Source organism: Pseudophryne corroboree, chromosome 6 (genome assembly GCF_028390025.1).
Source record: "Pseudophryne corroboree isolate aPseCor3 chromosome 6, aPseCor3.hap2, whole genome shotgun sequence".
NCBI classification, from domain to species: Eukaryota; Metazoa; Chordata; class Amphibia; order Anura; family Myobatrachidae; genus Pseudophryne; species Pseudophryne corroboree.
This window is the reverse complement of record NC_086449.1, coordinates 822,275,127-822,301,716: the sequence shown is the minus strand read 5'-3', so window position 1 is coordinate 822,301,716 and position 26,590 is coordinate 822,275,127. Positions and strand designations below refer to the sequence as shown.

Below are 26,590 nucleotides of genomic sequence, written 5' to 3'. Positions count from 1 at the left end.
TGTAGTAGGTAAAAGTCGTTGATTTACCGTATTTATAATCTTACCTAGGAATTTACATCGTTTAGACAGACTTAGATGTGATTGTTTTCAAACTTAATCTGCTACTGTAGTATACCTTAGTAGCGCAAGTTAGAGAAACTTTGTTAATACATAGTGAGATGAGCTATCATTCCAACATCACTGTAGCAAATACCGGAAGCGATAAGCAACGGTAGAAAAGAAATGCTAATGGTTGCTTGCAACCGCTAGAACCTGTGATGAAGAAACCTGACTGGGTAACTACGCATTGTGAAGATCAAATGCAATCATACAATTTTGTGGCTTCAATAAGCAAAAACTAACTGCAGAAAATCCATTTTCTAACTGTAATAAATGACTTGCTGCTTGATATTGAAACGGAGGTGTTTGATTTTGCTCAAACAGAGGGGAATAAGCGTACTATTGACTGGTTTATAAACCAGCAAAGACTAAATGACAACCTGCCAAACCGTTCCACAGAGGCAGTTTTGTCTTTAAGCTGTAAACAGCTGAGACCTATATAAGTTAAAGTCATGAAACCTCGCAAATGTAACATGTAAAAACGCGCTTCCACAATTGTAAAAGAGGTCATCAAACCACTGGCTTGCTGACTGTAACGTCCTGTCGTTACAAGGCGTGACTGTTTTTGTATAAAGGGATAAAACGCCGTAACAAATATACTGTATGCGGTAATGGCTGAATATCATAAAGGAATAAAAATTGCCGTTACAAGTATATCAAATTTAGGAGCAAACAAGCTCTGGCCTTGTTGCGCTTAACTAGCGACAATGAAAATAACCGGCGTTATCAGAAGCTTTCCAGCTATACTCTGCTGCTTCTTTTAACAGTGATCGGCATGGTTTCATACATAGATTCTAGCGACCCAAATGTATCCTGGGTTTTTATAATGTTTGACAGAAACTCATCAACCCATGACGGATCGCGTCCTTTTGGCAACCAATATGTATGGTTATCCAAACCCCCGCACTATCTGAGTGCTGGACTACTGTACCGTTCTCACTCGTATTTATCGGTGTGAGATTGACATAGAATCGTGCATTAAATTATAAGACCAGTGAAATAAACACTTTGGTACCCAAAAGAAAATTAGCCCTTTGGAAAGACTGTCTTTTGTTAGAGCTGGCGGAGTAATTCCGAGACTCCGATTACTGCTCTTTTAATTTGAATTGCCAATTTTATAAAAGTATTTTTAGTCTGCACTATAGCCTTACTTGCTATGTAGACAGACACCATAATAGGCAACAGACAGACACTTGCACGACTTAATGAAATTATTATATGGCATATATATATATATATATATATATATATATGTTATTGCTGAACTGCATATTTATATGTATGGTTATTTCTCTGTACGGAAATCCCTAGGAAACTAAAGTATTCTTTATGTGAAAAACAGTTCATATTGCATATGAAACCCGAACCAAATTTCTACTAACACCCCTGCGCCTTCTGGTGGCTTAGAGATGTAGGGCAGGAATGTTCTGGAATTATCTTGAACTAAAAATTCCCACCAACACCCCTGCGCCTCCTTGTGGAGTAAAGGTGTATGGCCGGAATGTTCAGGAATTATAAACTGGAAAAACAGCAATAATTAAAATGGCCGTTTTGCTTTCACTGAAATTCACAGTACAGGCAATTTATAGCCTTAATAGCCTTTTATACAGTTAATATATATAGCGTATATGTTCTTACAGATCTATTATACAGTAAACACATACACTTAGTTAACCTCCAGTTACTATAAATCCAGGCTGCAGTGAATGTATTATATTGCAGCCTTAACAGAAACCCTTAGGTTATGATACTCTTAGGTTATGATACTCTTAGGTTATGATAGGCCATTAACTGCTTAACAAACTTTTGTTAACCCCTGCAGCCTTTTATATCTGCTGCTATGGCCATATACTCCCCCCTCACCCCCCCTTGCAGCTGCGCTGCTTGTAAGGTAACTTCCCATGTTACCTGCAGCGGTGCCGGGAGAGCAGGAGAACGCAGAGTATAGCTGCGGCGACTACAGACATCAGTGACCGGTCGTTGGCTGTCTGCCGAGTAGCTGGCTCGGGCGGCGCTGTGTACAGCGGTGGCCGGGTACCAGCGTTGTGAGAGCGGCCGGCGTCTGATTGACGTGCGGCCGCTCTGAGCTGTGCTCCGGAGTAGCTGGCTCGGCCGGCGCTGTGTACAGCGGTGGCCGGGTACCAGAGTTGGGAGAGCGGCCGGCGTCTGTGTTTGACGTGCGGCCGCTCTGAGCTGTGGTTCCGTCTTAGCGATGGGAGAGCGGCCGCCGTGTGTCTCGGAGCTTACTTACTGTATAAGTGCTGGGAGAGCGGCCGGCGTCTGATTGACGTGCGGCCGCTTTGAGCAGTGCTCCGTAGTTCTGCCAAGTAGCTGGCTCGGGCGGCGCTGTGTACAGCGATGGCCGGGTTGGGAGAGCGGCCGGCGTCTGATTGACGTGCGGCCGCTCTGAGCAGTGCTCCGGAGTTCTCTCGGGCGGCCTGATCTGTATTAGTGCTGGGAGAGCGGCCGGCGTCTGTGATTGACGTGCGGCCGCTCTGCTGCTAGGTAGTGCGGCGGCTGGAGCGGGTGCAGGGAGATATTCAGCGGTATGCTGTAATAGCTGTGGTCAACATAAAATAAACACTTTCCCCACACTGCAGGGCGGCAGCGTGAGCTGACCGCCCTGACCCACCATACCTTGTGCTGCAAGCTCCGTCCAGCTTGTGACCACTTCTCATGCTGGCTGTGACGGGCTTCTCAGTCATCTTGGCTGTGACGGAGCTTCTTTTTGTAAGCTCCGTCCAGTTGTTTTCCGTGCAGCTTGCAGTAACCAGCTGCCTGTGGCTGTGAGGGTGCTCTTTGTGAGGACCGACACGCCATGCGCTGCCTTATAGCGCCTGTGGCTGTGAGGGTGCTCTTTGTGAGGACCGACACGCCATACGCTGCCTTGCAGCGGCACCATCCCGGCCCCAAGTTTTTCCAGAAACTGGGACGGAAAGTGTAAAAATTAAAAATAAAAATCTTCTGAAAAGTGGCCATTGCCACAAGCCGATGATCATGCTGTGAGCACCGAAAAAACACTGGCAAAGTACACTGAGGTACTTGGGGATATGGAGGGGGGGGAGAGTCCTAAATTTGAATATTCAGTGCCTTTGATCGGCTACGCCCGTCCATATCCCAAGAGTACTCCAGTGACCCCTAGTGGATGATAAAGAAATAGATTTATCGGTAAGTAAAATCTTATTTTCTCTGACGTCCTAAGTGGATGCTGGGGACTCCGTCAGGACCATGGGGATTATACCAAAGCTCCCAAACGGGCGGGAGAGTGCGGATGACTCTGCAGCACCGAGTGAGAGAACTCCAGGTCCTCCTCAGCCAGGGTGTGCCCCTGACCAAGTAGCAGCTCGGCAAAGTTGTAAAGCCGAGACCCCTCGGGCAGTCGCCCAAGATGAGCCCACCTTCCTTGTGGAATGGGCATTTATATATTTTGGCTGTGGCAGTCCTGCCACAGAATGTGCAAGCTGAATTGTACTACACATTCAACTAGCAATCGTCTGCTTAGAAGCAAGAGCACCCAGTTTTTTGGGTGCATACAGGATAACAGCAAGTCAGTTTTCCTGACTCCAGCCGTCCTGGAAATCTATATTTTCAGGGCCCTGACAACATCTAGCAACTTGGAGTCCTCCAAGTCTCTAGTAGCCGCAGGTACCACAATAAGCTGGTTCAGATGAAACGCTGACACCACCTTAGGGAGAAACTGGGGACGAGTCCGCAGCTCTGCCCTGTCCGAATGGACAATCAGATATGGGCTTTTGTGAGACAAAGCCGCCAATTCTGACACTCGCCTGGCCGAGGCCAGGGCCAACATCATGGTCACTTTCCATGTGAGATATTTCAAATCCACAGATTTGAGCGGTTTAAACCAACGTGATTTTAGGAATCCCAGGACTACGTTGAGATCCCACAGTGCCACTGGAGGCACAAAAGGGGGTTGTATATGCAGTACTCCCTTGTCAAATTTCTGGACTTCAAGAACTGAAGCCAATTCTTTCTGGAAGAAAATCGACAGGGCCGAAATTTGAACCTTAATGGACCCCAATTTGAGGCCCATAGACACTCCTGTTTGCAGGAAATGCAGGAATCGACCGAGTTGAAATTTCTTCGTGGGGCCTTCCTGGCCTCACACCACGCAACATATTTTCGCCACATGTGGTGATAATGTTGTGCGGTCACCTCCTTCCTGGCTTTGACCAGGGTAGGAATGACCTCTTCCGGAATGCCTTTTTTCCCTTAGGATCCGGCGTTCAACCGCCATGCCGTCAAACGCACCCGCGGTAAGTCTTGGAACAGACATGGTACTTGCTGAAGCAAGTCCCTTCTTATCGGCAGAGGCCCTGAGTCCTCCGTGAGCATCTCATGAAGTTCCGGGTACCAAGTCCTTCTTGGCCCATCCGGAGCCACGAGTATAGTTCTTACTCCTCTACGTCTTATAATTCTCAGTACCTTTGGTATGAGAAGCAGAGGAGGGAACACATACACCGACTGGTACACCCATGGTGTTACCAAAACGTCCACAGCTATTTCCTGAGGGTCTCTTGACCTGGCGCAACACCTGTCCAGTTTTTTGTTCAGGCGGGACGCCATCATGTCCACCTTTGGTCTTCCCAACGGTGCACAATCATGTGGAAACAACTTCTCGATGAAGTCCCCACTCTCCCGGGTGGAGGTCGTGCTGAGGAAGTCTGCTTCCCAGTTGTCCACTCCCGGAATGAAAAACTGCTGACAGTGCTATCACATGATTTTCCGCCCAGCGAAGAATCCTTGCAGTTTCTGCCATTGTCCTCCTGCTTCTTGTGCCGCCCTGTCTGTTTACGTGGGCGACTGCCGTGATGTTGTCCCACTGGATCAATACCGGCTGACCTTGAAGCAGAGGTCTTGCTAAGCTTAGAGCATTGTAAATTGCTCTTAGTTCCAGTATATTTATGCGGAGAGAAGTCCCCAGACTTGATCACACTCCCTGGAAATTTTTTCCCTGTGTGACTGCTCCCCAGCCTTTCAAGCTGGAATCCGTGGTCACCAGGACCCAGTCCTGAATGCATAACTGTGGCACTTTAGTAGATGAGCACTCTGCAGCCACCACAGAAGAGACACCCTTGTCCTTGGAGACAGGGTTATCCGCTGATGCATCTGAAGATGCGATCCGGACCATTTGTCCAGCAGATCCCACTGAAAGGTTCTTGCGTGAAATCTGCCGAATGGAATCGCTTCGTAAGAAGCCACCATTTTTCCCAGGACCCTTGTGCAATGATGCACTGACACTTTTCCTGGTTTTTGGAGGTTCCTGACTAGCTCGGATAACTCCCTGGCTTTCTCCTCCGGGAGAAACACCTTTTTCTGGACTGTGTCCAGAATCATCCCTAGGGACAGCAGACGTGTCGTCGGAGACAGCTGCGATTTTGGAATATTTAGAATCCACCCGTGCTGTCGTAGAACTACTTGAGATAGTGCTACTCAGATCTCCAACTGTTCTCTGGACCTTGCCCTTATCAGGAGATCGTCCAAGTAAGGGATAATTAAGACGCCTTTTCTTTGAAGAAGAATCATCATTTCGGCCATTACCTTGGTAAAGACCCGGGGTGCCGTGGACAATCCAAACGGCAGCGTCTGAAACTGATAGTGACAGTTTTGTACCACGAACCTGAGGTACCCTTTGTGAGAAGGGCAAATTTGGACATGGAGGTAAGCATCCTTGATGTCCAGGGACACCATATAGTCCCCTACTTCCTGGTTCGCTATCACTGCTCTGAGTGACTCCATTTAGAATAGGTCTCACCGAGCCGTCTGGCTTCAGTACCACAATATAGTGTGGAATAATACCCCTTTACTTGTTGTAGGAGGGGTACTTTGATTATCACCTGCTGGGAATACAGCTTGTGAATTGTTTCCAATACTGCCTCCCTGTCGGAGGTAGACGTTGGTAAAGCAAACTTCAGGAACCTGCGAGGGGGAGACGTCTCGAATTTCCAATCTGTACCCCTGGGATACTACTTGTAGGATCCAGGGGTCCACTTGCGAGTGAGCCCACTGCGTGCTGAAACTCTTGAGACGACCCCCCACCGCACCTGTTTGTACGGCCCCAGCGTCATGCTGAGGACTTGGCAGAAGCGGTGGAAGGCTTCTGTTCCTGGGAATGGGCTGCCTGCTGCAGTCTTCTTCCCTTACCTCTATCCCTGGGCAGATATTATGGGGACGAAAGGACTGAGGCTGAAAAGACTATGTCTTTTTCTGCTGAGATGTGACTTGGGGTAAAAAAGGTGGATTTTCTAGCTGTTGCCGTGGCCACCAGGTCCGATGGACCGACCCCAAATAACTCCTCCCCTTTATACGGCAATACTTCCATGTGCCGTTTGGAATCTGCATCACCTGACCACTGTCGTGTCCATAAACATCGTCTGGCAGATATGGACATCGCACTTACTCTTGATGCCAGAGTTTCGCATATATAGAAATCATCTTTTAAATGCTCTATAGTCAATAAAATACTGTCCCTGTCAAGGGTATCAATATTTCCAGTCAGGGAATCCGACCAAGCCACCCCAGCGCTGCCCATCCAGGCTGAGGCGATCGCTGGTCGCAGTATAACACCAGTATGTGTGTATATACTTTTTAGGATATTTTCCAACCTCCTATCAGTTGGCTCCTTGAGGGCGTCCGTATCTGGAGACGGTAACGCCACTTGTTTTTATAAGCGTGTGAGCGCCTTATCCACCCTAAGGTGTGTTTCCCAACGCGCCATAACTTCTGGCGGGAAAGGGTATACCGCCAATAATTTTCTATCGGGGGAAACCCACGCATCATCACACCCTTCATTTAATTTATCTGATTCAGGAAAAACCACATGTAGTTTTTTCACACTCCACATAATACCCTTTTTTGTGGTACTTGTAGTATCAGAAATATGTAACATCTCCTTCATTGCCCTTAACAAGTAACGTGTGGCCCTAAAGGAAAATACGTTTGTTTCTTCACCGTCGACACTGGAGTCAGTGTCCGTGTCTGTGTCGACCGACTGAGGTAAAAGGACGTTTTAACGCCCCTGACGGTGTTTGAGACGCCTGGACAGGTACTAATTGGTTTGCCGGCCGTCTCATGTCGTCAATCGACCTTGCAGCGTGTTGACATTATCACGTAATTCCTTAAATAAGCCATCCATTCCGGTGTCGACTCCCTAGAGAGTGACATCACCATTACAGGCAATTGCTCCGCCTCCTCAGCAACATCGTCCTCATACATGTCGACACACAAGTACCGACACACAGCACACACACAGGGAATGCTCTGATAGAGGACAGGACCCCACTAGCCCTTTGGGGAGACAGAGGGAGAGTTTGCCAGCACACACCAAAAACGCTATATTATACAGGGACAACCTTTATATAAGTGTTTTTCCCTTATAGCATTTTAATATATATATACATATTGCCAAATAAGTGCCCCCCCTTCTCTGTTTTAACCCTGTTTCTGTAGTGCAGTGCAGGGGAGAGCCTGGGAGCCTTCCCACCAGCCTTTCTGTGAGGGAAAATGGCGCTGTGTGCTGAGGAGAATAGGCCCCGCCCCCTTTTCGGCGGGCTTCTTCTCCCGTTTTTCTGAGACCTGGCAGGGGTTAAATACATCCATATAGCCTCCAGGGGCTATATGTGATGTATTTTTAGCCAGAATAAGGTATTATACATTGCTGCCCAGGGCGCCCCCAGCAACGCCCTGCACCCTCCGTGACCGTTGGTGTGAAGTGTGTGACAACAATGGCGCACAGCTGCAGTGCTGTGCGCTACCTTCATGAAGACTGAAAAGCCTTCTGCCGCCGGTTTCTGGACCTTCAATCTTCAGCATCTGCAAGGGGGGTCGGCGGCGCGGCTCCGGGACGAACCCCAGGGTGAGACCTGTGTTCCGACTCCCTCTGGAGCTAATGGTGTCCAGTAGCCTAAGAAGCCAATCCATCCTGCACGCAGGTGAGTTGAACTTCTCTCCCCTAAGTCCCTCGATGCAGTGAGCCTGTTGCCAGCAGGACTCACTGAAAATAAGAAACCTAAAAACTTTTTCTAAGCAGCTCCTTAAGAGAGCCACCTAGATTGCACCCTGCTCGGACGGGCACAAAAACCTAACTGAGGCTTGGAGGAGGGTCATAGGGGGAGGAGCCAGTACACACCACCTGATCCTAAAGCTTTAGTTTTGTGCCCCGTCTCCTGCGGAGCCGCTAATCCCCATGGTCCTGACGGAGTCCCCAGCATCCACTTAGGACGTCAGAGAAACCTTCTTCCGAAGGAGTATCATCATTTCGGCCATTACCTTGGTAAAGACCCTCGGTGCCGTGGATAACCCAAACGGCAGCGTCTGGAACTGATAGTGACAGTCCTGTACCACAAACCTGAGGTACTCCTGGTGAGGAGGGTAAATGGGGACATGCAGGTAGGCATCCTTGATGTCCAGGGAGACCATGTAATCCCCCTCGTCCAGGCTCGCAATAACCGCCCTGAGCGATTCCATCTTGAACTTGAATCTTTTGATATAAGTGTTCAAGGATTTTAAATTTAAGATGGGTCTCACCGAACCGTCCGGTTTCGGTACCACAAACATTGTGGAATAGTAACCCTTTCCTTGTTGAAGGAGGGGTACCTTGACAATCACTTGCTGTAAATATAGTTTTTGGATAGCCACCAACACTGCCTCCCTGGCAGAGGGAGTTGCTGGTAAGGCAGATTTTAGGAAACGGCGGGGGGGGAGACGTCTCGAATTCCAGCCTGTACCCTTGAGATACTACTTGAAGGATCCAGGGATCCACCTGTGAGAGAGCCCACTGTGCGCTGAAATTTCTGAGACGGGCCCCTACCGTCCCCGGGTCCGCCTGTGAAGCCCCAGCGTCATGCTGTGGACTTACCGGACGCGGGGGAGGACTTCTGCTCTTGGGAACTGGTTGTATGTTGCAGTTTTTTCCCTCTACCTTTGCCTCTCGGCAGAAAGGATGAGCCTCGAGCCCTCTTGTGTTTATGGGGCCGAAAGGACTGTACTTGATAATACGGTGCTTTCTTTTGCTGTGGGGTAGCCTGTGGCAAAAATGTCGATTTCCCAGCCGTAGCTGTGGAAACGAGGTCTGAAAGACCATCCCCAAACAGTTCCACCCCCCTATAAGGCAAAACTTCCATGTGCCTTTTTGAATCGGCATCACCTGACCACTGCCGAGTCCATAACCCCCTTCTGGCGGCGATGGACATTGCGCTTATTTTTGATGCCAGCCGGCAAATATCCCTCTGTGCATCACGCATGTATAAGACAGCGTCTTTTATATGCTCTATTGTCAGCAAAATATTGTCCCTATCCATAGTATCAATATTATCCGACAGGGAATCTGACCACGCAGCAGCAGCACTGCACATCCATGCCGATGCAATCGCTGGTCGCAATATAATGCCCGTGTGTGTATATATAGCTTTAAGGGTAGCCTCCTGCTTTCTATCAGCAGGTTCCTTCAGGGCGGCCGTATCCGGAGACGGTAGTGCTACCTTTTTTGATAAACGTGTAAGCGCTTTATCTACCCTAGGGGGTATTTCCCAACGTGACCTATCCTCTGGCGGGAAAGGGTACGCTGCCAATAACCGTTTAGAAATGATCAATTTCTTATCGGGGGAAGTCCACGCTTCCTCACACACCTCATTTAATTCCTCAGATGCAGGAAAAACTCACCAAACATAATACCCTTTTTTGTGGTACCTGGGGTACTATCAGAAATGTGTAATACATTTTTCATTGCCTCAATCATGTAACGGGTGGTCCTATTGGAAGGTACACTAGTCTCATCGTCGTCGACACTGGAGTCGGTATCCGTGTCAACATCTGTGTCTGCCATCTAAGGTAGCGGGCGTTTTAGAGCCTATTTGAGACGCTTGGACAGGCACAAGCTGAGTAGCCGGCTGTCCTATGTAAGGAGCTGACACTGTCACGTAATTCCTTCCATAAGTCCATCCACACAGGTGTCGACCCCGCAGGGGGTGACATCACATTCACAGGCATTTGCTCTGCCTCCACATCATTATCCTCATCATACATGTCGACACAGCAGTACCGACACACAGCACACACACAGGGAATGCTCTGACAGAGGACAGGACCCCACAAAGCCCTTTGGGGAGACAGAGGGAGAGTATGCCAGCACACACCAGAGCGCTATATAACAGAGGGATATCACTATACAGAGTGTTTTCCCTTATAGCTGCTTGTATTATCTATACTGCGCCTAAATTTATTGCCCCCCCTCTCTTTTTTACCCTTTCTGTAGTGCAGGACTGCAGGGGAGAGCCAGGGAGCTATCCTTCCAGCGGAGCTGTGAGGGAAAATGGCGCCAGTGTGCTGAGGGAGATGGCCCCGCCCCTTTTTCGGCGGGCTTTCTCCCGCTGTTTGTGTAAATCTGGCAGGGGTAATTTACACCTATATAACCTCTAGGGCTATATATGGTGTCAGTTTTGCCAGCCAAGGTGTTAATATTGCTGCTCAGGGCGCCCCGCCCCCCAGCGCCCTGCACCCATCAGTGACCGGAGTGTGCGGTGTGCATGAGGAGCAATGGCGCACAGCTGCAGTGCTGTGCGCTACCTTGGAGAAGACAGAAGTCTTCAGCCGCCGATTTTCCGGACACTTCTTGCTTCTGGCTCTGTAAGAGGGACGGCGGCGCGGCTCCGGGACCGGACGACGAGGTCGGGTCCTGTGTGCGATCCCTCTGGAGCTAATGGTGTCCAGTAGCCTAAGAAGCCCAAGCTACCACCAGTTAGGTAGGTTCGCTTCTTCTCCCCTTAGTCCCTCGTTGCAGTGAGCCTGTTGCCAGCAGGTCTCACTGTAAAATAAAAAACCTAAACTATACTTTCTTTCTAGGAGCTCAAGAGAGCACCTAGTGTGCATCCAGCTCGGCCGTGCACAGAAATCTAACTGAGGGCTGGAGGAGGGTCATAGGGGGAGGAGCCAGTGCACACCAGATAGTCCTAAATCTTTCTTTAGATGTGCCCAGTCTCCTGCGGAGCCACTATTCCCCATGGTCCTTACGGAGTCCCCAGCATCCACTAGGACGTCAGAGAAATGTGGATTTCCCAGCCGTAACTTTGGAAATCCATGTATCCAATTCAACCCCACAAGCCATTCCCCAGAAAAGGGGAGGGATTCCACACTACGTTTGGATTCTGTGTCTGCAATCCACTGACGCAGCCACAAGGCCACGCGCACCGACACTGCCATGGCAGAAGTCCTAGCATTAATGTTCCCTATCTCCTTGAGCGAATCACAGAGGACACGTGGAGTGTTCTGAATGTGTTTTAAGAGGGTTACCATAGTAACTAAGGGCATATCCCCCGAGAGGCCCTCCTGAAGTTGAGTGGCCCATGTATATAGACATTAGTGTAGTCCAGTGGTTTCCAAACTTTTTTGAATCACAGCGCCCTAGAATATCAGAATTTTTTTCACGGCACCCCTAGGCCAAACATTTCTTATTGAGAAATTTAGAAAGAAATATTACATTAAGTAGATCGCGTTTATATGTCATCCTTAGGGTCAGTTGTGTGGTGAGGGACAAGATTTGCTTCTGTTTGGCCACATTTTATGACTGGAAGCCACCAGCACTGGTTTTGCCTATTATACCGACCATGAATAATTTGAATTGGTCCTGGATCACCAACCCAGGGCACCCCTGCAAGTGTCCCGAGGCACCCCAGGGAGCCACGGCACACAGTTTGGGAACCTCTGGTGTAGTCTCTATCTTTCTATCCCCAGGATCCTTCATGGAAAAGGAGCCCGGGGCAGGCAGCAACGCCCTTTTAGACAGAAGAGACACTGATACATCCACCCCGGGGGGTTCCTCCCTAAATCTTCTACCTTCAGGAGCAAAGGGGAAAGTGCGCAAAAACTTTTTGGACACTTAGAATTTTTTACCTGGATTTTTCCAGGCCTGCTTGAATAAGTCATCTAACTCTGTAGAGTCAGGGAAAGTGACATTAGGCTTGTTTTGTATAAAGAAAAACGACTGCGGAGATGCAGCGTCCTCTAGAGGGAGCTTTAGCACATCCCGTAAAGCCAGAATTAGAGGTTCAATACCCTGAGCAGAATCAGGACCACCACTAACGGGATCCAGGTCATCCCCATCCTCCTGTATATCATCTGTATCAGAGAGTAGAGCAGGTAACCCACTTTTCTGTGGACCTGCATGAGAGAGGGGGGCTGTGCACCTGTCCTAGCAGCAACAGCGTGTTGTAGTAGATGAGTTTTCTGTACATTAGCTGTGAGCTGGGATGACATATCTGACATCATACTTTTAAGAGACCCTAGCCGTGTGGGCTCTGGACCTCTCCCACAGCCCCTTCACTGGTTTGTGAAGATTGACTGCCTTGTTCACATGAAACGGAGGCAGTAGGTAATGGAGAGGATCTGGTGTGACATACACTGCACAGTTTGTGTTTACCCATGTTTCACAGTAAGCAAAACAACATACACATACACACAGTGATATTGCAAGCCTGCCCTACTGTATGTGAGAGAAGGACACCAGCACACCTTGAGCTTCACAGTGAGGCTGTCAGCTCTCCCCCTTTGCTACACCCTGTACCAGATATCCAGCGTGGCTGAGGAATCGGGAAGCGCTGTGTGTGCTGTCTGTGGCTGCAGTAAGTAGAGGAAGGCACCAAAACGCCTCAGGTCCCGCTCTGATGTAGCTCCGCCTCCTCCAATGGCGCCGGAGTTACACTAATATATTTATACTGGCAAAGTCTCCTTTTAGCTCAAAACATCACAACAAGGGCTAGTCAAGCGTTTTTGTGCCAGTTCCACACGGGGGATCTTGGAGGGGGAGTCCCGTATGCCACGCCCGTGGTCAGCTGCACTTTGAACCGGGGGACCACCCTAGTGGGGCCCCCCGGTGTGTACTCACCACTAGTGTTCACTCTAGGCTGTTTTAGTAGGGTGCCGCGCTATGCCCATTTTTCAGCAGGCAAAACCCGCCCTGCCCCTTTTGTGGTGCCCTGCTAAAACAGCCGCCCGCTTCCTGCCCTCCCAGCGTGTAAAGATGGCGTGCGCATGCGCGCTGCATCCATTCACGCATTGGGAGAGAGCTGGGGGAAGCCCAGCACCGACGGAGGTGCTGGGCACGCCCCCAACAGTGACGTCGCCGGCCACAGACGCTCTCTATAGTAGCGTCTGTGGGCCGCACCACCCACTAAAATGACGTAGGCGTGGCCGCGCCCCCATTTCGGGCGCGCGCACATATGCCCCCGGAGTCCGGCGCCATGCCCCTTTTCACTGCTAGAGTGAACATTACACCACAGACATCACCTTCAGGCAGCGTTAGGAGTGTGCAGCATGCTGCGGCTGTGACAGCCAAGGCGCAGTGCCCCGCTGAACAACAACCTCTCAGAATGGTGGTCCTGCAGCAGGGAAGCGGCTCTGCACCTTGCAAGGACGGTGACCGTTGCCCCCCCCTAACTCCCATGGTGCAGTTATGCTGTTGCCCAGACAGCATACCGAAAATAACAGAAACAAAAAATTGAAGAAAACTCTCTGGAGCTCAGAGTGTGCATTCTCTCCTTAGGGCACTTTTTTCTAAACTGCCTGTGGGAGGGGGCATAGAGGGGAGGAGCCAGCACGCCCAGTTTGAAGAAATTTAAAGTGCACGGGCTCCTTTGGACCCCGTCCATACCCCATCGTACTAGGGGGGTAATTCCAAGTTGATCGCAGCAGGATTTTTGTTAGCAATTGGGCAAAACCATGTGCACTGCAGGGGAGGCAGATATAACATGTGCAGAAAGAGATAGATTTGGGTAGGGTGAGTTCAATCTGCAATCTAATTTGCAGTGTAAAAATAAAGCAGCCAGTATTTACCCTGCACAGAAATAAAATAACCCACCCAAATCTAACTCTCTCTGCACATGTTACATCTGCCTACCCTGCAGTGCACATGGTTTTGCCCAATTGCTTTCAAAAATCCTGCTGCGATCAACTTGGAATTACCCCCTAGATTCCCCCAATATCCCTTATGGATGCTAGAGAAAAGTGCAAATGCGGAAATAAGACCCCTATAACATATAATAAGATTTTACTCACCAGTAAATCTATTTCTCGTAGTCCGTAGTGGATGCTGGGACTCCGTAAGGACCATGGGGAATAGTGGCTCCGCAGGAGACTGGGCACAACTAAAAGAAAGCTTTAGACTACTGGTGTGCACTGGCTCCTCCCACTATGACCCTCCTCCAGACTTCAGTTAGGATACTGTGCCCGGAAGAGCTGACACAATAAGGAAGGATTTTGAATCCTGGGTAAGACTCATACCAGCCACACCAATCACACCGTATAACTTGTGATACAATACCCAGTTAACAGTATGAGAACAATTGAGCCTCTCAACAGATGGCTCAACAATAACCCTTTTGTTAAACAATAACTATATACAAGTATTGCAGACAATCCGCACTTGGGATGGGCGCCCAGCATCCACTACGGACTACGAGAAATAGATTTACCGGTGAGTAAAATCTTATTTTCTCTGACGTCCTAAGTGGATGCTGGGACTCCGTAAGGACCATGGGGATTATACCAAAGCTCCCAAACGGGCGGGAGAGTGCGGATGACTCTGCAGCACCGAATAGGCAAACTCTAGGTCCTCCTCAGCCAGGGTGTCAAACTTGTAGAATTTAGCAAACGTATTTGACCTCGACCAAGTAGCTGCTCGGCAAAGTTGTAGAGCCGAGACTCCTCGGGCAGCCGCCCAAGAAGAGCCCACCTTCCTCGTGGAATGGGCTTTTACTGATTTAGGATGCGGCAGTCTAGCCGCAGAATGTGCAAGCTGAATCGTACTACAGATCCAGCGTGCAATAATCTGCTTTGAAGCAGGTGCACCCAACTTGTTGGGCGCATACAGGATAAATAGCGAGTCAGTCTTTCTGACTCCAGCTGTCCTGTGATACACGCCTGGCCGAAGCCAAGGCCAACAACATGACCACTTTCCACGTGAGATATTTTAATTCCACGGTTTTAAGTGGCTCAAACCAATGTGACTTTAGGAAATCCAACACCACGTTGAGATCCCAAGGTGCCACTGGAGGCACAAAAGGGGGCTGAATATGCAGCACTCCCTTAACAAAAGTTTGAACTTCAGGCAGCGAAGCCAGTTCTCTCTGGAAGAAAATCCATAGAGCCGAAATCTGGACCTTAATGAAACCCAATTTTAGGCCCATAGTCACCCCTGACTGTAGGAAGTGTAGGAAACGGCCCAGCTGAAATACCTCCGTTGGGGCCTTCCTGGCCTCACACCACGCAACATATTTTCGCCATATGCGGTGATAATGGTTTGCGGTTACTTCTTTCCTAGCTTTAATCAGCGTAGGAATTACTTCTTCCGGAATGCCCTTTTCCTTCAGGATCCGGTGTTCAACCGCCATGCCGTCAAACGCAGCCGCGGTAAGTCTTGGAACAGACAGGGCCCCTGCTGCAGCAGGTCCTGTCTGAGCGGCAGAGGCCATGGGTCCTCCGAGATCATTTCTTGAAGTTCCGGGTACCAAGCTCTTCTTGGCCAATCCGGAACGATGAGTATAGTTCTTACTCCTCTTCTCCTTATTATCCTCAGTACCTTTGGTATGAGAGGAAGAGGAGGGAACACATAAACCGACCGGCACACCCACGGTGTCACTAGAGCGTCCACAGCTATCGCCTGAGGGTCTCTCGACCTGGCGCAATATCTTTCTAGCTTTTTGTTTAGGCGGGACGCCATCATGTCCACCTGTGGCCTTTCCCAATGGTTTACAATCAGTTGGAAGACTTCTGGATGAAGTCCCCACTCTCCCGGGTGGAGGTCGTGCCTGCTGAGGAAGTCTGCTTCCCAGTTGTCCACTCCCGGAATGAACACTGCTGACAGTGCTAACACGTGATTTTCCGCCCATCGGAGAATCCCTGTGGCTTCTGCCATCGCCGTCCTGCTTCTCGTGCCGCCCTGTCGGTTTACATGGGCGACCGCCGTGATGTTGTCTGACTGGATCAGTACCGGCTGGTTTGGAAGCAGGGGTTTTGCCTGACTTACGGCATTGTAAATGGCCCTCAGTTCTAGAATATTTATGTGCAGGGAAGTCTCCTGACTTGACCATAGTCCTTGGAAGTTTCTTCCCTGTGTGACTGCCCCCCAGCCGCGAAGGCTGGCATCCGTTATCACCAGGACCCAGTCCTGTATACCGAATCTGCGGCCCTCTTGAAGATGAGCACTCTGCAGCCACCACAGCAGAGACACCCTGGTCCTTGGAGACAGGGTTATCAGCCGATGCATCTGAAGATGCGATCCGGACCACTTGTCCAACAGGTCCCACTGAAAGGTTCTTGCATGGAACCTGCCGAATGGAATTGCTTCGTAGGAAGCTACCATCTTTCCCAGGATCCGCGTGCAGTGATGCACCGACACCTGTTTTGGTTTTAGGAGGCCTCTGACTAGAGATGACAGCTCCTTGGCCTTCTCCTCCGGGAGAAACACTTTTTTCTGTTCTGTGTCCAGAACGATACCCAGGAACAGTAGACGTGTCGTAGGGATCAGCTGTGACTTTGGAATATTTAGAATCTAGCCGTGCTGTTGTAGCACCTCCCGAGATAGTGCTACCCCGACCAACAACTGCTCCTTGGACCTCGCCTTTATCAGGAGATCGTCCAAGTATGGGATAATTAAAACTCTCTTCTTTCGAAGGAGTATCATCATTTCGGCCATTACCTTGGTAAAGAACCTCGGAGCCGTGGATAGACCGAACGGCAACGTCTGGAATTGGTAATGACAATCCTGTACCACAAATCTGAGGTACTCCTGGTGAGGATGGTAAATGGGGACATGCAGGTAAGCATCCTTGATGTCCAGTGATACCATGTAATCCCCCTCGTCCAGGCTTGCAATAACCGCCCTGAGCGATTCCATCTTGAACTTTAATTTTTTTTATATATGTGTTCAAGGATTTCAAATTTAAAATGGGTCTCACCGAACCATGCGGTTTCGGTACCACAAACATTGTGGAATAGTAACCCCGTCCTTGTTGAAGTAGGGGCACCTTTACTATCACCTGTTGTGAATACAGCTTGTGAATTGCCTGTAACACTGCCTCCCTGCCTGAGGGAGTGGTTGGTAAGGCAGATTTGAGGAAACGGCGGGGGGGAGACGTCTCGAATTCCAGCCTGTACCCCTGAGATACTACTTGAAAGATCCAGGGATCCACCCGTGAGCAAGCCCACTGATTGCTGAAAAATTTGAGACGGGCCCCCACCGTACCTGGCTCCGCCTGTGGAGCCCCAGCGTCATGCTGTGGACTTAGAGGAAGCGGGGGAGGACTTTTGCTCCTGGGAACTGGCTGTATGCTGCAGCTTTTTCCCTCTACCTCTGCCTCTGGGCAGAAAGGACGCGCCTTTAACCCGCCTGCCCCTATTGGGCCGAAAGGACTGTACCTGATAATACAGTGCTTTCTTTGGCTGTGAGGGAACATGGGGTAAAAATGTAGACTTCCCAGCTGTTGCTGTGGAAACGAGGTCCGAGAGACCATCCCCGAACAACTCCTCACCCTTATAAGGCAGAACTTCCATGTGCCTTTTAGAATCTGCATCTCCTGTCCACTGCCGAGTCCATAACCCTCTCCTGGCAGAAATGGACATTGCATTAATTCTAGATGCCAGCCGGAAAATATCCCTCTGTGCATCTCTCATATATAAGACGACGTCTTTAATAACAGTGCATCTTTAATATGCTCTACGGTTAGCAATATAGTGTCCCTGTCTAGGGTATCAATATTTTCCGACTGGGAATCTGACCACGCAGCTGCAGCACTGCACATCCATGCTGACGCAATAGCTGGTCTCAGTATAACACCTGTGTGTGTATATATAGACTTCAGGATAGCCTCCTGCTTTCTATCAGCAGATTCCTTCAGGGCGGCCGTATCCGGAGACGGTAGTGCCACCTTCTTTGACAAGCGTGTGAGCGCTTTATCCACCCTAGGGGATGTTTCCCAACGTGACCTATCCTCTGGCGGGAAAGGGTACGCCATTAGTAACCTCTTAGAAATTACCAGTTTCTTATCAGGGGAAGCCCACGCTTCTTCACACACTTCATTTAACTCCTCAGATGGAGGAAAAGCTACTGGTAGTTTTTTCTCTCCAAACATAATACCCTTTTTTGTGGTACCGGGGGTAACATCAGAAATGTGCAACACATTTTTCACTGCCTCAATCATGTAACGTGTGGCCCTATTGGAAGTTACATTAGTCTCATCGTCGTCGACACTGGAGTCAGTATCCGTGTCGACATCTGTGTCTGCCATCTGAGGTAGCGGGCGTTTTAGAGCCCCTGATGGCTTTTGAGACGCCTGGGCAGGCACAGGCTGAGAAGCCGGCTGTCCCATAGTAGGTATGTTGTCAAACCTTTTAGGCAAGGAGTCGACACTGTCGTGTAATTCCTTCCACAGAACCATCCACTCAGGTGTCGACCCCGCAGGGGGTGACATCACATTTACAGGCATTTGCTCCGCCTCCACATAAGCCTCCTCATCAAACATGTCGACACAGCCCTACCGACACACCGCATACACACAGGGAATGCTCTGACAGAGGACAGGACCCCACAAAGCCCTTTGGGGAGACAGAGAGAGAGTATGCCAGCACACACCAGAGCGCTATATAATACAGGGACTAACTGAATTATATCCCCTTATAGCTGCTATAATATAAAATATATATATATACTGCGCCTAAATTTAGTGCCCCCCCCCTCTCTTTTTTACCCTTCTGTAGTTGCAGACTGCAGGGGAGAGTCAGGGAGCTTCCTTCCAGCGGAGCTGTGAGGGAGAAATGGCGCCAGTGTGCTGAGGGAGATAGCCCCGCCCCTTTTTCGGCTGACTTCTCCCGCGTTTTTGAAACTCTGGCAGGGGTATTAATTTACACCTATATAGCCTCTGGGACTATATATGGTGCATATTTGCCAGCCAAGGTGAGTAATATTGCCCTGAGGGTGCCGCCCCCCAGCGCCCTGCACCCATCAGTGACCGGAGTGTGAGGTGTACATGTGGAGCAATGGCGCACAGCTGCAGTGCTGTGCTACCTTGGTGAAGACCGAAGTCTTCTGCCGCCGATTTTCCGGAGCATCTTCATGCTTCTGGCTCTGTAAGGGGGACGGCGGCGCGGCTCCAGGAACGAACATCAAGGTCGGGTCCTGCGGTCGATCCCTCTGGAGCTAATGGTGTCCAGTAGCCTAAGAAGCCCAAACTACCACCAGTTAGGTAGGTTCGCTTCTTCTCCCCTTAGTCCCTCGCTGCAGTGAGTCTGTTGCCAGCAGATCTCACTGTAAAATAAAAAACCTAAAATACTTTCTTTCTAGGAGCTCAGGAGAGCCCCTAGTGTGCATCCAGCTCAGCCGGGCACAAGATTCTAACTGGAGTCTGGAGGAGGGTCATAGTGGGAGGAGCCAGTGCACACCAGTAGTCTAAAGCTTTCTTTTAGTTGTGCCCAGTCTCCTGCGGAGCCGCTATTCCCCATGGTCCTTACGGAGTCCCAGCATCCACTTAGGACGTCAGAGAAATATATATATAGATAGATAGATAGATAGATAGATAGATAGAGAGAGAGAGAGAGAGACTTGGGAGTCTTAAACTGCAGTGCTGTGAGAATGACCTGGCAGATAGAGCTCGGAGCTCCGGATATACGATGTGTAGCTCCGTAACAAGATTAGATGATGTCTCACCAACTGGTGGATCGTATATGCTGCAATATATAGCTACCCCACACCCAGATCATGGGCCATAGAACCAGAGGACTAGAAGGTCATGACAGGTCCAGGGTTTTGTTCTCAGTATGATGGCAGACTTTCTAATGCGTTTCTCTGGTTTAAACGCTGGTTTCATCAGAGAAATGTCTATGTCTATACACAACTTAGCGTAATCCGCAGTTCCATCAACACGCCCTGCCTTCACCTAGAATACATGTGGTTACTCCCCTTTCAGACCGCAAGTGGAGATGCAGCAGAGGTGTGCTCATCTCTGAACCACCGGCAGATGTGTGTGCTTGATTAAGAGTGTGTGCAGTGCGAAAAACGCAAAACTCTCCACAAAAAGACTTGCGTTCCCTGCAACAGCCCTTCTGCTCTTCCATATTCCTACAATATACCTCAATTATCATTTAGATAATTTATTTTTCCCAGGTATCCTACATTGTATCTTGTTGAATAATCCAGTGGGCGCTTCAGCTTCATATGAATGACTCCAAACCTCACTGGTGGCAGCACCTTCACTTTTTGTCAAACCGGGCTATATGGTTAGGGTAATCAGGGCTGCCACCAGAAATTGTGGGGCCCCGTACTGACAAAATATAGATAGGGCCCCTCCCTCCCCCCAAAAAAAGATTCTGCCGCACTGCTCCACCCCTATGTGATGTCATACATTGTGACGTTACATATAGGTGGAGCGTTGCGGACCTACAGGATTGCTTTACAGAGAGCTGATGCGCAGATAAGGCTTGTTTTAAGAAGCCCTCCTTGCGCATCTGCCTACTGATGATTCACAGACTGGTGCAGCTCTACAGGTATTGGCGGTAGGAGCCAGGGGTGGGCCCCCCTTTCTGTAAGGGCCTGGAGCACCAGTTCCCACAGTGCCCCCCCGATGGCTGCCCTGAGGGTAATCCATCAGTATGACACTAGCTGCCTAAAAGTTCCCAGGGAAACAGATAAATCTGTCCAGGTATATATATTGGAGATATACCTTGGTGGCAAGTTGGGTTGATGCTTGTATGAACAAAAGTGTGAAACATTTATAAAAATTTCAATTCAAGCTGCCCTGCACCATTCAAATGCAAAAGAGGAGGTTCATATTTTTCTGGATGCAGCCAAAGTAAGGATGTCCCATCAAGCTACTATTCCAGCAATACACAGTGTGACCTTACGCTAGGAAGTATCCTGACATGACGATATAGGCTATTACATCCGCCAGTCGTTTCTGTGGTTTGGTATTCTTTACTTATAGAGGGTCATTCCGACCCGATCGCTCGCTGCAGTTTGTCGCAGTGCAGCGATCGGGTCGGAACGGCGCTTGCGCCGGTGCATGGCAGCCGTTGTTGCCTAGCGATCGCCTCTGAGACAGAGGCGGTCGCTGGGCGGGAGGGGGCTGGACGGCAGCCTTAAGCCGCCATTTAGGGGGAGCGGTCCGGCCTACGCAGACATGGCCGGACTGTTAGGGGGGGCGGGCCGCGGCAGCTGCGTGACGTCTCACGCAGCCGCTGCGGCCAGTGGCAGCAACAATTAACTCCCGGCCAGCCGCAGGAGCTGCACTGGCCGGGAGTTACTCCACAAATACAAAAGCATCGCCGCTGTGAGATGCTTTTGTATTTGTGTGGGGGTGGCCGGACTAACGTGCTGGGCGTCCCCCCGCATGTCAGGGAAGATGATCGTAGCTGTGCTAAATTTAGCACAGCTACGATCAACTCGGAATGACCCCCATAATACATAAAGCACCGATTTTAGAACAAGTTCGACTTGTCAATAACTAAGTGGGATACAGTGTCGGGCCGGGCCTACCTGATGTAAAGTATCAGCTTGGCTTGCCCGTACACACAAACACTAGCTAGCACGCTCTGTCACCTTGAACAGTTTTGGAGGCCGTATTGTCCTTCCCGAAACGCTGCCAAAGGAGTTTCGTTGTTATTGTTCTATTTTACAACGTAGAGTTTATGAGCTACGGAAAAGCACTTCCCTGGCTGAGGGGAAGACAGAGCCTAGTAATGAGTGGGATAACGAGCCATGGTATTAAACAGAGGCCGGCAGTAGGATGCATTATTAAACAGTTCAGCATCAGGGTCTCGGAACAAATCGTTAAGGAGACCCCTCTGGCCGAAAGTAAAAACAAGAAAAAATAAATAAAAAAATAGAATCTGGAGGTGGAGGATAAAGGCAGATAGTTCAGCAAACATTGTAATTCAGTCACTTTTGTTTTAACCCATGGCATGCCAGTGTGCTGCATGTATAACGCTATAATAAGAGAGCTCGGCCATAAACTCAGTGGTAATATCTTCAAAATGTCATGGGAGGTCATTCCGAGTTGTTCGCTCGCTAGCAGTTTTTAGCAGCCGTGCAAACGCTATGCCGCCGCCCACTGGGAGTGTATTTTAGCTTAGCAGAAGTGCGAATGAAAGGATCGCAGAGCGGCGGCAAACTTTTTTTGTGCAGTTTCAGAGTAGCTCAAAACCTACTCAGCGCTTGTGATGACTTCAGACCACTCAGTTCCTGTTTTGACGTCACGAACACGCCCTGCGTTCGCCCAGCCACGACTGCATATTTCCTGGCACGCCTGTGTTTTTCCGAACACTCCCTGAAAACGGTCAGTTGCCACCCAGAAACGCCCACTTCATGTCAATCACTCTGCGGCCAGCAGTGCGACTGAAAAGATTCGCTAGACCCTGTGCAAAACTACATAGTTCGTTGCAATTGTACGACGCGCGTGCGCATTGCGCCGCATACGCATGCACAGAAGTGCCGTTTTTTTGCCTCATCGCTGCACAGCGAACGAAAGCAGCTAACGATCAACTTGGAAAGACCACCATTGTGTGTAAATTAAATATCCATTCAATAATTGCTGATTAATTATCCCCAGCTGCTGGTTATCCATAGGTAGCCTGATCCTGAACCATTATTTAGCTTACCTCCATAATGTATCTTAGTTGTAGAGGCTGTTAGTGTACACATCCTGGATGTGCAGGTCACAGTACATATATAGGACGCAGTCACTGACTCGCAAACTGTACCCGTTACCCTAAAAGCAGCAGCCAGAAGGGTGTACAAGAGAGTAAACGGGCGGCTCACCTTTATCTTGTTCTTCACGTCCATTTCCTCCTTCTTGGACAGGAACTGTGTGATCCAGTCAGGATCTGAAGACGGTGCCGCCGTGTGGCCATCCATCTCTTGGCCCCCCTTATTCTCCGTCTCTCCTACAGACAGGGCCCGCGCCTCTTCCTGACGCTTCTTTTCTTCAAAGTTCCGCAACCAGGCCAGGGACCCACAAATCAGACTCAAAGATTTACCCTGGATTCAGGGGAAATACTCTTATAACAAAGTAACTGAGAGCCATTATAAACATTCCTTCTCTCCGCCAGTGTAATATAAGGCATTTCCCACCCCAAACATGTGCTAAACGCACACCTTGTTGGTAATATAAATCCCAATTGTAAAACGCAGCGCAATATGCTGCGCTATAGAAGAAACTGTTAATAAATAAATAATAAATGTCCAACCAAGTGGACAATCACCTCCCAGGTGGCAACTCCAGACCTTTCGAACGCGGAGATGCTACGCGAGATATCAAGGGGAAGCTATTAAGCGTACTACTGCTACTTACTAATTGACTCTTTTCTCTCTGATCAATACTGACACAGGGCTTGGTCAGTGAGCACCACTATACTGTGGTCTCTGGGTAACGGGGAGGTCTCTGTGTAACGGGGAGGGTCTGTGTACACGGCAGATCCCTATGTAACGGGGAGGGTTTGTGTACACGGGAGGTCTCTGTGTACACGGGAGGTCTCTGTGTAATGGGGAGGGTCCCTGTATAGGAGAGATCTGTGTATAATGGTAAGGGTTTGTGTGTAGGGGAAATCTCTGTATAAACGTAAGGGTCACTGTACTATGAAGGGGTCTCTGTAATGTCTCTGTGGGACAGAATAAGATAATAGCTGTTTTATGATATAGCGATCATTAACCAGATAGCGTAAATAAGCAGCATTATAACAGATAACACGTCACAGATTCAGTTCTCACCGTTCCTGTGGGACTCTCAAAAATGCCAATCTTCCCTGTCTCCAGCACCCGATATAGCTCCCGCATAAACCGCTCCTGGATGGGGTACGGCTGAAAGGGGAACGGGAAATCTACAGTCGCCGGACCCGGATTATTTATGTCCATTTCCTGAAGAAACATCACGAAAAATGTATTATTATTACACCATATTAGCGCTTTACATCTGAAGAGAAAAAAAACACAACATTGCTGTATGATAAAACAAAGCGGCTACATTCATGTTATGATGGGTCAGTTCTATCGCAGATTGTTACAACGCCCTCCATTTAATTCCACTAAACGTGGCCTCTGTGGCTCTGTGTTTGGGAATGCAGCCGCGTCAGGACACACCCGTGACACCCCCAGAATACACCTATGAGTGGACCTTTTTTGGGGTTCACTTCAGGTCACCTCCCAGTAACGCCCATGGCTTTGCACCACCAGTTTAAATGTGAGCGACTCCGTACACAACACCGGCTGCTGCGTACACTCGGTGGTAATATCCCCCGTAGGGCTTTTCACACAAGCGCAGTAGCATATAATGTCTCAACTGCGCAAACATCAGCATTCCGTCTACTTCTGAATCAGGACTATTGCCGTCAATTTACAAAGAGCAAAACAACCGACGAGAGGTGCCAACCCTAACCCTCTGCTGAGTGAGAATACTACATGAGATAGGGACGTGCCGAGAGACCATTTTGGACGTGTCCTATGCTTGCGGAAGGAGCACATAAGCTTTCTCTAAGCAGAAATACATAATTTGTACATCGGTCCGAGCTGTTGCAGATCAGATCTGGTCCTATACTTCCAGTGCGGTGTGATTTTGTGCGTTGCAGTTGTCCAGGGGGGGAATTGTATTAATGCAATGTTTACACCATTTTAGGCACACTTGGTGGGCCACACAAGGCGTATTGGTGAGGTACCAGAACCAAAGTAAAATGAGTGCGGATGAATGGACAAATGTGTCATAGTCGACAGTCATTAGGTTGACATAACATGGTCGACGAGTACAAAAAGGTTGACACACAAATGGCCAACACATTTCTTGGGCCAAATCTTGTATACTTCAGATTACTGGCCACCATCAGTATAAATATGTACCCTCGTGGACTTTCTGCGCTCACCAAGCTTCAGGCATGGGGGCTCACTACAGTACGTTCCGCTCGCCGCTGGTTACTATTCCCAATAGATGTCCACGTGGACAGTAAATTAAGCAAATGTTGAAAAAACGTGAAAACCCCTGCAAAATATGTCGGACATTTACGTGTCGACCTTTCCAACCTTAAGAATTTCCGGTCTATTGGCCGTCGACCAATACACTGTCGATCTATCATCTGGATACCAATTAAAACCATGCTTGCTTGGATTTTGGAGGGGAGGATAGGCAGGGGGCAGTGTGGGAGCGCGATGATACGATTTGAGACGGAAGTTGCCACACTGCGTAAAGGCTGGGCCATCATTACTGCATAGTGGGGCTTCATGATTAATAACACCGTGCAATATGTACAAATGTACAGCAAGCAATGGCAGCCAATCAGGTGCTTGCTTTTATTTCCTAAATAGCACAACATCCTGTCACTTTAAAGCTGACTGGTTGCTATGGGTAACAGCATACTGCACCATAGTTCCATAACGCTCTTAACCCCCCCCCCATAGATTATTAATATCATGGTGGTGGTGCTGCTCTCATCTTCCTGATACCATCCGGTATCACTATTAGCAACCTATTACTGTACGACCCAGACTGCACCGCGGTGCCCTATAGGACTCGTTATTACCTCGCGCTGGTGTCGCTGTGTTACCAGTACCCCGGATGCTCCATGAAGTAAACACAATCTCCCGCGCTTTCGCCCGCCTTACTCCCCAACCAATCGCCAGTTTAGGCACGCCCACTAAAGTCTAGCAGCCAATAGAAGTGCCGAATCAGAGGCCGGCGCCCAGTTTGTAGCCAATGATGGTGCAGGAGGAACATGCGCTGACGTCATTGTTGCTAGGACAGGGAAGGAAGAAGTTAGAAAAAGCACATGTTCCCATATTAGTAATGGCTGCTGCCCATACACCAGGGGACAATGCCAGGTTTCAAGCTTCTGGTTTTGTATTATCCGACTACACACAGTGCAGCCCCTCAAACCTTGTAATATCCACTGTATAAGCGTTACTCTGTGAGCCCTATAATATAATAAGATTTTAAACCTACCGGTAAATCTTTTTCTCCTAGTCCGTAGTGGATGTTGGGAACTCCGTAAGGACCATGGGGAATAGCGGCTCCGCAGGAGACTGGGCACAACTAAAGTAAGCTTTAGGACTACCTGGTGTGCACTGGCTCCTCCCTCTATGACCCTCCTCCAGACCTCAGTTAGAATTGTGTGCCCGGCTGAGCTGGATGCACACCATACTTGCCTACCTGACCCTCTCCATGAGGGAGAAAATGCTCTGTTCCTGGACTTACCTGGTAATGTATGATTGCCATCACCTGTGGTGAGCTACTTAATTGATAAGAAAGGTGTTTCACCACAGGTGATGGCAATCATATATTACCAGAAAAGTCCAGGAACAGAGCATTTTCTCCCTCATGGAGAGGGTCAGGTAGGCAAGTATGATGCACACTAGGGGCTCTCCTGAGCTCCTAGAAAAGAAAGTATATTTTAGGTTTTTTATTTTCAGTGAGATCTGCTGGCAACAGACTCACTGCTACGAGGGACTAAGGGGAGA

At 49.2% G+C, this 26,590-nt stretch overlaps 1 protein-coding gene across 5 annotated transcripts in view; it reads right to left on the bottom strand.

The window, feature by feature from the left end:
* Positions 1-25,758, bottom strand: part of DDX11 (DEAD/H-box helicase 11) — a 198,899-nt gene extending 173,141 nt beyond the window's left edge. For 4 of the 5 annotated variants that reach the window (XM_063929195.1, XM_063929198.1, XM_063929197.1 and 1 more), the window contains exons 1-3: positions 25,657-25,758; positions 23,861-24,007; positions 22,913-23,131 (exon numbers count right to left, since the gene is read on the bottom strand). In XM_063929195.1, coding sequence (XP_063785265.1) covers positions 22,913-23,131; positions 23,861-24,004 — 363 coding nt within the window. In that variant the 5' untranslated portion in view covers positions 24,005-24,007; positions 25,657-25,758. Of the gene's footprint in view, positions 1-22,912; positions 23,132-23,860; positions 24,008-25,159; positions 25,613-25,656 lie in introns of those variants that run through there. The other variant, XM_063929196.1, reaches the window with a different exon arrangement.
* Positions 25,759-26,590: the final 832 nt, after the last annotated feature.